Source organism: Podarcis liolepis (genome assembly GCF_965112155.1).
Source record: "Podarcis liolepis genome assembly, chromosome: 14".
NCBI classification, from domain to species: Eukaryota; Metazoa; Chordata; class Lepidosauria; order Squamata; family Lacertidae; genus Podarcis; species Podarcis liolepis.
In genome coordinates, this window is record NC_139569.1 from 33396317 (window position 1) to 33408666 (window position 12350).

The following is a 12350-nucleotide window of genomic DNA, read 5'->3' on the forward strand; positions in this document are numbered from 1 at the left end:
GTTGGTGAGGGATAATTCCATTTTTATTTTTTTTAACTAGGACAGTTCATTAAGAATGTAAGAGTCCTTCTGGATCAAACTGAAGGCTTGTTTAGCCTCCCACCTGGCTATTTTTCTGACTGGAAATTGTTTAATACTTTTTTTGGGTGGGGTTAAATTGATATACAGTGGTACCTCATGTTAAGTTCTTAATTCGTTTCAGAGGACCGTTCTTAACCTGAAGCACCACTTTAGCTAATGGGGCCTCCTGATGCTGCCGCACCGCCAGAGCACAATTTCGGTTCTCATCCTGAAGCAAAGTTCTTAACCCGAGATACTATTTCTGGGTTAGCGGAGTCTGTAACCTGAAACGTATGTAACCCGAGGTACCGCTGTATAGTGTTTTGTTGGAAGCTGCCCAGAGTGGCTGGGGAAACCCAGCCAGATGGGCGGGGTATACATAATAAGTTATTATTATTAAATTATTGCAACCATGTAGATATACTGCAATCAGTCACTGCCTCTCAGCCTAACCTACCTCGCAGGGTTGTTGTGGGGATTAAATAAGGAGACAAGCAGAGGCACAACTTGAACTCCTTGGGCGGGGGGTGGGTGGGAAATAAATGCAACATAACATTAGTGATTAGTCCATCATCTTGTTGACTCTTTGGAAGACCACAAGCAGAGCCAAAACATAGTAACTCCTCTCCTGCTCGCGTTCCCCAGCAGCCGGTTTTCTGAAGCACGCTGCCTCTCATAATAAAGGAAGCCTTCCCCCCCCCCAACCTGCAGTGTGGTACAGTCCACTCAACCCGCTCACGGCTCTACCACCGCGTCCCGAGAGCGAAAAGCCGCCCCCCCCCGCAAGGCCCTCCAACAGCATCACTACAACGAACGCCCGTGCGTTGCTAGGCAACCCACCCCAGCTTCTAGGCCTAGCCATCGAAGCAGCGCTAACACCTCCTCTTGGAAAGTCCGAGCGACCCGCCTTCCCCGTCGCAAAAAACAACAACCCTGGTTCGCGCTTTCCGGCACTGAGGGAGATAAGGAAGGCTCCGCCCCGCTCTTTCTCTTAGCGAACCGTAGAACATATAGATCTTTTAATTTTCAAAAAATAGAGTGACACCAATACCCGGAACTTCCGGTGGGAGTCTATAGAGATAAGAAAAGTATAGAGTGAATTCGCGCAGCATGAACTTTAGGGGAATTAAACGGAAAATCGATACCGGCCATCGCTTTGTATGTGGGGAGCTCGGGGGGCAGCGCCGCTCTCCCACTCCCTATCTGAACGAAAAGCTCTTTTTCTACACCCGGCGTTAGCAGGCGAGACAACAACGACAAAAAGTTACTGCCATGATTCCGGAAGTGCCGAAAGGGAGTGCAGCGGGACTGTGCCCCTTATGGTGAGGCGGAGGGAGTGGTTGGGGGACAGAGAGGAAGAGAGCGAGAGCGAGTGCGGGGGGAGGGAGGGAACGGGGATGTGGGAGGGGAGGAGCGCTCGGAACCCCCGCGCGGCCCAATCGGGAGCGGCGGTGGGCTGCGGCGCGAGGCGGAGGGGAGCCGAGCGCGGCCGCTGATTGGCTGGGCGCCGGGGTCAGCCCCTGCCCGGTGACCCCGGAGTGAGGAGAGGAGGTGGCTCCTCCTCAGTCAGTCAGTCGGTCGGTGCAAAGTGAGTCCCCCTCCGCAGCCGCTTCTCTTCTTCGCCCTCCCAGCCGTGCCTACGGCTCTCTTCTCCTCTAGTACGCAAGCCCTTTCCCTCCCCCCTTGCCCCGCCAGCGAAGGGGCGAAGTGGCCGCGGGCTGGCGGCTGGGCCGGGCCCGTGAGTGACTGAAAAAGAAAGAGAGAGAGCGAGAGAGACACGGAAAGACAGACAGGTAACGGCCGGCGAGGAGGGAGGGGCTTAGCGGCCCCCTCCCCCAATAGCAGCACGGGCTGGGGGAGAGGAGAGGTGGTAGCAGCAGCAGCAGCTGTTATTATTATTGTTGGGTGAGCCTCACCTGGGATGGTGGAGGAGGGATAGGATAACTGCCTTGGCTCCTTCCTTGCAAGCTAGAGAGGGGCCTTCTCCGCTAGAGGTTTGGTGGGGGGCTTAGCCCCTTCGCCGTATCAGTAGGGGTGGCTAGGGTTATCCAGTTTTCCTTTGCAACTGCTATTTCTCTATTTATTTCAGTGAACGCTCCTTAACCTAGCTTTGGAAGCAAGCTTTATGGCTGTAGTTGTTTTGTTTTTTGTAATTGTGTTTGTTTGTTTTTAACTCTTATAACCTATCCTGGGACCTCTGGCTGACAGACAGGTAAGAAGGCTACTAAAAAATGTAGACCTTGCAGGGAAAGGCTGGTAAGAAACTGGAAAAAAATAAATGGCTATAAAAGTTAATAGTCTGAGGGTGGAAAAATGATAGAACCCTGCTGGGGTCTGGCAGAGAGATTGTTTTGTTTCTCCTGTAGTAGTTTGCTGCATTTTTGTGCTGAGGAGGGGGCTTCTCTTCCCTGATTTTCTTTGGCTTTCGTGCTAGTTGTCTTCTGCTTGTAGTTCATCCTGGCCATAGATATTGAGCTAGTGTTTCAGTACAACCTAAAGAAACAACTTACCATTGTTTATTATCCTGTAATTGTTGCTTGGCTGCTTTATTGTATCCACATAAATAACTTAATTATTTTATAATAGTGTCTGAAAGCGATATCCCTCCCCCTGCCAAAGTGAAAGACTCATAGTGTTGGATGGTACATTAAAGGTCATTTAATCCAACCTCTGCCAGTGCAGGACATCTGTTGCTACAGCATCCCCCAAATGTGGCAATCTAACCTCTGATTAAAAAGCTCTAATGCTGAAGTGCCTATCACATTCTGAAGTACAGTAGTCTTTCGCTGTTCAACAGCTTGTGCTACCAGGAAGCTTTTACTGATCTTTAGTTTCAATTTCTGTACATGTCTACTTAGAAGTTCATTCCATTGAGTTCAGTGGGGCTTACTTTCTAATGATGATGTTAAGATTGCAGTGCTAGGTTGTGTGTTGATGGGGAGGTATGAAATGTGGCCACTTATTTGTCAGAGGCAAATTGGAAGCTTGGGAACATAGTTGGAGATTATAAGAATAGATTCAGAAGGAATAAATGTGACTCATTTGGAAGAATCGGAAAGATGATGGGGTGGGTTAGTTGTGTTAATAAGAGTTCTGTTAGGGCGGGTGGAGTTTGCTTTCTAACAGCATCTGACTGGCCACGGGTTTCCCATCTCTGGGAGAAGCGAAGCAGGTAAATCAAAATGAGTTGATCTGGGAAGGGTATGTGGTGAGGAATGAGGTGACCAATATTGTCACCTCTGCTCAAGTTCCACGCCTTCTCTTGCATGAAGGAATTGAAAAGTAATGGTGATTTCTTTTCTTTAGATTAAAAACTATGTGTTTAGAATGAGAAGCCTTTTCTGAGTACCTCAGAGATTTGGGATTTTTGTCACCTTCCACACGTCTCACAGAAATGTAGAGAATGCAGTAAAGCAGCTCAGCAGTTTAAAACAGTAAAGAAAAGAGCAGCAGATAAAACAGCTATACCAGCTAGACACTTACAGGATATACATATTCACATAGCTGGGAAGGCATGTTTACAATTGTTTCTGGAAAGTGCAGGTAGTGGGCATCTGTCATATATTGAAAGGAATGCTTTTCCATAGAACCACATTGCTACCTGCTCCAAATTACTGTGGAGTGGGCTTCTGAAATCTTTGGACGTTGTAGGAGAAGCTCCCCTGCAGATCGCAGTGATCATATGTGGGATATGGAAGAAGTTGATTCTGCATAGCAGATTAACACATCTGCCCCCATTACCCACTTTCTCTATATTCTGAGTGGACATGTGGCCTTTTATAGCACTCTTCTTAGTGTGTCTGGGGGGAAGTTAATATTACTGACATCCAAGTATATGGCAATTCACAGAGTGATGTAGAAGATGGGTTCCTCTTTCGAGGAGCTTACACTCTAAATTGTGATGTGGGGAGAGGAGAAGAGAGAAGGGCAACAGAGGAAGACATAAGGCATGAAATGGAGATATTCTTCTAGTTCTTTAAATATAATGTTCAGCTCATATAGGAGATCATAGAAATAGATTTTTTTAAACTAAAATATTTAATAAATGCTAGTATGACACAGCAAATTAACAGTAGCAGTGAATTTCCAAGGTGTGAAAGCTCCACAGCAAGTAAGCTAGTCTTAAAGGAGTGATTTTCAAATTGTACAGCAGGCTGCTCTGAGGGAGGTGCAGGGCACAGATCACCTGAAATTTTGGAGGAGTTTCAGGACAGGATGCTGAAAAGCTAGGATTTTCCCTCCCTCACTAGCCAGGATCTGGGTGAGTTTGAAAGCTCTCTGGTGGAGCATCCACATTTGATATATTGGAGGGGTGTGTATGACTGTATTCCCAGTGCCACATTATACTAACATGATTTGGGAATAAGGGAGCTCTGCTATAGCTGCTGCTTTGTTGTAAGGCTGCTTCTTGTGGAGGGGGGAATTGGTAGAAATGTTGTAACTGATTCCCCTTTTTAAGACCAGTATACAATTAGGACCACCGTCCCTAGATTTCCACAGGCAGCATGTGAGCAAGAATCTCCACACTCTCACCCATAAGACAGTTTATTGGGGGACAGCCATAAGGTTGGGTAGGGGAAGGGCTGTAGCTCAGCAGCAGAGCACCTGCTTTTTATATAGAAGATCCTGGATCCAATCCCTGGCATCTCCAGATAGGGCTGAGAGAGACTCATGCCTGAAACCCTGGAGAGCTGTTGCTAGTCAGTGTAGATAGTACTGAGCTAGAGGCCTGACTTTTTATTCAGAACAGGAGCCCTAGTTTAAAACCTTGAGGAACACTGCTTTAAGGTGCCATGGTAATATATGCTACAACAGACCAACAATACTGCTTAAGTTTGATCCACTTAATACAGTCATACCTCGGGTTACAGATGCTCCAGGTTGCGTTTTTTGGGGGGTTGCGGACCGCCGAAACCAGGAAGTACTTGAACGGGTTACTTCCGGGTTTCGGCAGTTGTGCATGCGCAGAAGCGCTAAATCATGCTTTGCGCATGTGCAGAAGCACCGTTGCGGATGCTGCGGGTTGCAGATGCTGAGGGTTGCAAACGTGCATCCCACATGGATCACATTCGCAACCCGAGCGTCCACTGTATTGTCATAACCTCATTCCTTCCTTAATTTTAAATTTAATTGTTTCCTCCTTTGTTCTCCAGGGGCTTGGACTTATGTATACTGATCAGGCTTAGCCTTTGCCGTTTTGGGGGTTGCCAAAATCCCAAAAAATGGAAATGGGGTGTTTGCTAATCTTATCCCTTCCCCTTCACTTGCAGGAATTTTGCGGGGAGGGCAGCACACAGTCAGCAAGTCTCATGTTATTCCTGAGTGCTTTTTGGGTCCCACAAGCTATTAGATTCCAAAGAAACTGTGCTTCAATTTTTATAAGTTATTAATTGGGGGGCAGATTATGAGTTTCAAGCTATAACAGAAAAGGACACAAAATAGTCCCAAACACATTGCCAGTTTTCAAATATGAAAAATGTATACAGGTATCTCAAGTTTGTCGTACTCTGTAAGTGAAGGATATACTGCATGTATGCGAAAGCAGCTAGTAGATGCAGAAGTAACTTGCACATACTCTTCCATGTAGCTCTAAGACTACTGAAGCATAACAGCAATGTGTTTGAATCATAGATCTATATTTCTGAAGCTTATTATTTTGGCCATCTGTTTTACATTTCTGACATGATCCTTAGGTGGTTGTTTATAGCACACTCTTATATGTATATGCTCTGAAATAAGTTCCATTGAGTTAAATGGGGCTTACTCCCAGCTAGGCTGTTATAGGATTGCAGCCGTAGTCTTTTAAAACTATCACATGGAAGTCTTCTATAGCCTGGCCCAGTGGTTTTCAAGCAGTGTGCTGTGGCCCCCTGGGGTGCCTTGAATGATGGTCAGGGGTGCCATGGCCTCTGTCCCTCTTTCCTTCCCTCCCTCCTCTGATGCTTTCTCGTATCTCTGCCTCACAAAGGCTTGCATAGTTGTTTATTGCAGCAGCCTTGGCTATAAGCTCTACAGGCGAATGGTGCCTCTGGGAGGCACCTCTTTTGGGGGTGGGGGGTAGCTCAGAGAACAGGGATGGCAACAGCAGCTGCCTGGAGGACTTTCAAAGGGAGAGGAGAGGAAACTGAGGGAACACTCCACAAGGGAGGGTGTTCGAAAAAGGGTGAGAGGCTGCCAGCTCTGGAGGCAAGTGGTGCTCTTGGGCTCCTGAGCCCCACAGGGGTGTCACAGAAAGAATGTGGAGCCGTGGACTCAAAAAGGTTGAAAACCTCTGGCCTAGCCATTTCAGAGTTAAGCATTTCCCCCCTTTTTAATCTTGCAGGATCTACTTAATATTGTTAATTGGCCAGTACGACTTTGGTTTTGACTTTGTACTGTATCATTAAATTCTGTGGGCAACCTAGGGATAGTTACCATCTCTCATCCTAACCTTCCTCACAGGGATTATTTACTATTTATTTATTTATACTCTCCCCTTCATCCAAAGGTCCAAGATTAGAAATATAGAGTCCAATTTTTATTTTTATTTTAAAAAATTGAAACGGCATAAAACAAAATACACAGTTTTGTTGTGAGAAAAAATTGGGGTTGGGGAGGGAGACCAATAAACTGCCCTGCACTCCTTGATGGAAGGGTAGAGTAAAATGTAATAAAACAAGTGTAGAGTAAGGAATTAACTTGTACCAGCTGCAACCCTGGTTTTTCTTGTCATTCCAGGCTCATGCCACTGCAGAATAAATTCGCAGATTTTGAATCTAAAACAAAAGTCAAGAGGCAAAGATGTAATGGAAGAATCCAGTATCCAGGTAACAAACTTCAATCCTGGTTTTTTATGCTTTCACACTATTTTGTGAGTGTTGTTACTCAGATTCTTGGCTTGCTGACAGTGGATTGTAACTGTTGGCTGATGTCTTACATAGCTTCCACTGTGATCAAAATGTTGAGAGATGCAAGTGGCGTAGTTGTTTTCTCTTTGTATTTTTGCTAGTTACCCTGGAAAATTTGGATGGCCTTCTAGAATTAGCTGTTCTAAATTTTACATAGCATGTATTGTGTGCAATATAGGCAATTATTGAAGACTAATTCCATGCATGTTTCCTTCAAAGGAAGCTCCATTGTATTCCAATAGGATTGTGGCCTTCATGTAAAAAGGTCTCCATTTTGGATATTTTTTGCTTATACAGGTAATAAACTTATTGTAGTACAAGTTAGATTTCAAAGTGAAGAGAAGGCAGTGCAACTAGAACCAAGTAAACTCATAGCTATGGATTAACTTCTAGCTGGATCTGTTATTTTCTGAGCATCAATTTTCAGTTGTCTGGTTCAGATATTAAGCACAGATTCGTATAGTATATGCTAAGATATGGAAAAACCTTGGGCCTGCATGGTCCATCTTGCATTGCCTTTTTGGTGCACTGCAATTAAACCAGAAAGTCCTCAGCCCATTTCTTGTAGGGGCAAGAATCATGTGTATCTTCACTTATTAAGCTGAGATTTTTGTCTGAACCATGGCATTTTGTGCATAGCCCTGGAAATTGGATATCCTCTGTGACTGATGTATGTTTATAATAAAAAATTGTCTTGATGAGATTGGGCTCTATTGATACTCTAGCAGTGAAAGAGTCAAATCTTGTTTTTGTTCAGTGAGGCTCAGTGTGTTTTACGGGGGCTTTTTAGTATTGCAGGAATTTGAAGATATGTCACCAGCAAAAGATTTGCAAAGTAAACAACAAAAGGTGGAATATATTGGCCTGAAGTGTTTTATCTTAGTTTGATTGAAATTCATCTTATGTTAAATATTTACATTTATCTGAAGGCTAAAGTATATTCAAATGTTTGTGCTATTTTATATTGCAATGCTCTTATGGAGTCTTTGTGATCTTGAGGAGTTTTTTTGCACTTGTTTAAATTGCAATCGTATTCTAAAACAATGAGCATATAAAATTATAAATGACATTTTATATACAAATAAGATAAAATCTGGATAGTTGAACTGGATCATCCTGTCCACAGTCTAAAGGTCCTGTTTACTAATGTCAAAAGGGACCTCCCTAGATTTAGGATCAAAGTAACATGTGGGGAAGGAAACAGTTCACAGGGAACCTAGATCTGGTTCATACACTTATTTAACATTAACAAGTCTAAATTGGAATTCAAATCTTAATTTATATGCACACCAATAATATGCCTAGTGCTTTATAATCATTAACTCATTTACTCAGTGTTCCACTGAGGTGGGACATTGAGTCCCATTTTACAGTTGGCTAGTTGATGTTTAGCTGGAGTGACTTGCATAGGACCACCAGAAATGGAACATCAGTAAAGCAGCATTGAATACCATTTTCTAGATTCAAGTCAAATCCTGTTCTGAATAAGTGCCAGATGCACTAATGTGCCACTGAAGCTCTGTTGACTGACTCCCTGCAAGTATAGGAGTGAGCCTTCAACTGAGAAAGAAGGTCAGGAAAGAGGAATGTTGTACATTGTCTATATATGTTGACAGTTATAATCCTGAGAAAGGAACTGAGTCTCTGATCCTATGACCTGTGCATAAAAAGGCCATGTGGGTATACAAGCCATTATTATTATTCATAATAAAAAATTTTTGTACCATCCTTTATACAAAGTTTACAGGGTGGTTTACAATGTAAAACACAAAAATACATGCCATCATAACAAACAGAAACAAAAGGCCCACAGTTGGAAAGGCATAGATTGTTCAATTAGCCAAAGTTCTTGGGAGAAGAGGAATGTTTTTGCTTGGCGCCTAAAGATATGTAACAAAGGCACCAGGCAAGCCTTCCTGGGGAGAGCATTCTGGGCTGCATCAATAGGAGTATAGCATCTAGATCAAGGGAAGTAATAGTGCCACTGTATTCTGCTCTGGTCAGACCTCACCTGGAGTACTGTGTCCAGTTCTGGGCACCACAGTTCAAGAAGGACACTGACAAACTGGAACGTGTCCAGAGGAGGGCAACCAAAATGGTCAAAGGCCTGGAAACGATGCCTTATGAGGAGCGGCTAAGGGAGCTGGGCATGTTTAGCCTGGAGAAGAGGAGGTTAAGGGGTGATATGATAGCCATGTTCAAATATATAAAAGGATGTCACATAGAGGAGGGAGAAAGGTTGTTTTCTGCTGCTCCAGAGAAGCGGACACGGAGCAATGGATCCAAACTACAAGAAAGAAGATTCCACCTAAACATTAGGAAGAACTTCCTGATAGTAAGAGCTGTTCGACAGTGGAATTTGCTGCCAAGGAGTGTGGTGGAGTCTCCTACTTTGGAGGTCTTTAAGCAGAGGCTTGACAACCATATGTCAGGAGTGCTCTGATGGTGTTTCCTGCTTGGCAGGGGGTTGGACTCGATGGCCCTTGTGGTCTCTTCCAACTCTATGATTCTATGATTCTAAGAAGGGAGCCACTGCAGAAAAGGCCCATTCTTGTGTTTCCACCCTCCGGACCTCTTGCAGAGGAGGCACACGAGGAAGGGCCTCAGATGGCGATCACAGCATCCAGGTTAGTTTTTATGCATACAGGTGGTCCTTGAGTTATTGAAGACTCTCACCCCTAACTTGGACAGTCCCTCCAGAAGGATACCATGCTTGATAGTATTGAAAGCAACTCAGAGGTTGAGATCATCATCCAGGGAACCAAAGTAGTTTCCATTCCATAACCTTACTTTAGGACCCCAAACCAGGCCTAAATTGGTAGTGGCATTTCTATTCCATAACCTTTGTATTCTGTAACCATAACTTATTACTTGATTATTTGTCATATAGAGGTTTCACGGAGGGGAATTATTTCTTACCCAGAAATATTTAGAAAGCGTGTTGTAGACTATAGTGAGGAGGCATCATTCACCTGCCATCTTCTTCACAGGATAACCTTTAGGGTTTTGATGCTTGTACATCTATGTGCCTACTAGAAAAAAGATGGGGTGCTGATGTGCCAGTGTGTGTTACTGTTTCTTCTTCCTTCTCTTTGTCCACCCTGCATTTTTCTTCCATCTTGTTCTACCCTGCCAAGTTACATGTCTTAAATTAAGCATCTTTTTTCAAACCTCTTCCGTTATTTCACCCTGTTTTAGACACCCTGTTGTTAAGATGCATGACATCTATGTGACATTTGAGAGTTGATGAACAATTTTTATTTTTGCTTGCTTTGATCTAACAAGACTACGTTCTTTATTTCAAGGAAAGCAGTTCGCTTGACACATTATACCTGCCAACAAGGTTATGTATAATGAAGATGGGAAATACAACTAACAAAAAGTGACCTCTGCTTATAAGGTAACTATTTTTTTTAATTGAACACTTTAAACTTTGATTTGTTTTAGAAAAGGTTAAAATGCCTCTTTCTTAGGGTAGTAACAGTGGAGGACATCCAGGATCTACTCATTCAGTGCTATCTTCAGTGATAACATTAGGGATAAATGGCCAAGGCAAATAACAATAAATGAAAGTTTCATTGCAATTTCCCCCCTCCCTGACTTGATTTGTATTATAAAATATGTTATAGATACCCAGCCACAAAAAAACAGTTTTTATGAGAGAGAAAAAACTACTTCAGATACTGGATATTAAATGTCAAATACTAAATACCAAACTTTGTCAGCAGCTAGTGTGGCTACCCAAGTTGTTGCTACTCAAAATATGAGCATCCAGGCAAATTTTAAAGAATGTTTAAGAACTGCAAAGCAACTTTAAGGATTGCAAAGCAATTTTAGTTATGGTTTTCTGTGTATGTAGAAGTGTTTCTGAAACCTATTTTTTTAGAAAAACAGTGTAGTTTTTGAACAGTAACAGTTTTCTACTGGTTCTACTGGCAAACCATCCTCTACACTTGCACAAATCTAAGTCGGGGGAAGAAAAACTGTTGGTTCACTTGTATAATGCAAATGCATACATCGCAAATCTTAAAAGAACCCAAATATTTTTTTAAATGCATAGATAGTCCATGTGAATTGCAGGGTAGCTAATTCCACTGTTCCTGAGGAACATGTAGATAATGCTGCATGACATTTTATTAGAAATAGTTGTGTCCATTGATACTTAGGAAGTAAGAGCAATGAGGGGCCTAAATGGCACAGCCAGATCACCCTCACAGTCTTAAACATGTAGGTGTAAAAGGGCAAGTGTCTAGGCTTGGTGAAATAAAAAATCAAGGTTACGATTTTTGGAAAGAAATATCAGAAACTGAGGGGCAATGGATGAACAACTGATTGACCAATGGCATGAATTTAAATATCTAGGAATTCATTTGTAATGTAATAAAATATTAAGCTTCTAAAACCTTGAGTACCATTAAATTTTATTATGTGAAAGTTGACTTTATAATTGATCCTTCAGCCTTCTCAAATGGCTATTTTGGGGGTACATTGGGGTAGTGGGGACTGAAAAGCCCTGGCACATGGGGGGGTGCAGCTTTGTGGATCCTGTAGCATTTATCAATGTTGCTATGGAGTGTTACTGGCACTCTCCCTCTCTCCAATTCTGATTTGTATTTACTGTGTTTCAGTTGCAGGTGACCTGTGAAACCTCATGATCCTTCTTTAGGAGGCAGATTCTGCGAGGATGTTACATCACCACTGCCGGAGGAACCCCGAACTACAGGAAGAATTGCAGATTCAGGCTGCGGTGGCTGCTGGAGATGTTCACACTGTGCGCAAGATGCTAGAGCAGGGCTATTCTCCAAATGGTCGAGATGCCAATGGCTGGACCTTGCTCCATTTCTCAGCAGCAAGAGGAAAAGAAAGATGTGTCCGTGTATTCCTCGAACATGGAGGTTGGTTGACTTAAGTGAGGTGGGGGTGAAATTTGACCAAGCATCAAGGATTTTATCCTTTCCACCTTCACTTTAAACTTCTGTTTGTTTGTTTGTTTGTTTGTGGCAGTGGCCACATTCAGATGATCACATCTCTGCTTTATAAGTCAAGATATGTGCAAACTTCATGAACTCTTTGCTTCCCACTTGGTGCGAGTATGCAAACGAAATGGGAAATGGCAGCTTGTCTTCCAGTCACGCCTGAATCTGGAGACCATCACTTTAAAGTTAGCCTCCAGATCTTGACTTGACTGAAAGCAATTAACCATAGTTCCTGGTTGGGTGTAATGGGAAGCTATTGTTAACTGCCGCTTCCTGGCTTGTTCGCTGGAGGGAGAAATGAAGGAACTACATACCTGTATGAAGCTCACTCATGCTGAGCTTAGGTTTTTATCATCTGAATGTGGCTCTTTTTGCATTTGGCTTCACAAAATGATCAGGTAAGCTGGGTAGGACTTAATTTCTGTAT

The 12350-nt window shown here is 43.2% G+C and overlaps 2 protein-coding genes across 10 annotated transcripts in view; one reads left to right on the plus strand and one right to left on the minus strand.

Moving 5' to 3' along the window:
* Nucleotides 1–1716, minus strand: part of LOC310693227 (ceramide synthase 3-like) — an 81937-nt gene extending 80221 nt beyond the window's left edge. The window contains exon 1 of one of the 6 annotated variants that reach the window (XM_083475044.1): nt 1206–1716. The gene's annotated coding sequence lies outside the window, so the exon portion shown is untranslated. Of the gene's footprint in view, nt 1–517 lie in introns of all 6 variants that reach the window. The other 5 variants (XM_083475043.1, XM_083475045.1, XM_083475046.1 and 2 more) reach the window with 5 other exon arrangements.
* ASB7 (ankyrin repeat and SOCS box containing 7) overlaps nt 1561–12350 on the plus strand; it is a 32227-nt gene continuing 21437 nt past the window's right edge. Inside the window, exons 1-4 of one of the 4 annotated variants that reach the window (XM_083475232.1) lie at nt 1561–1648; nt 6778–6866; nt 10253–10347; nt 11576–11842. In XM_083475232.1, the coding sequence (XP_083331358.1) occupies nt 11632–11842 (211 nt within the window). In that variant the 5' untranslated portion in view covers nt 1561–1648; nt 6778–6866; nt 10253–10347; nt 11576–11631. Of the gene's footprint in view, nt 1854–6777; nt 6911–10252; nt 10348–11575; nt 11843–12350 lie in introns of all 4 variants that reach the window. The other 3 variants (XM_083475231.1, XM_083475233.1, XM_083475234.1) reach the window with 3 other exon arrangements.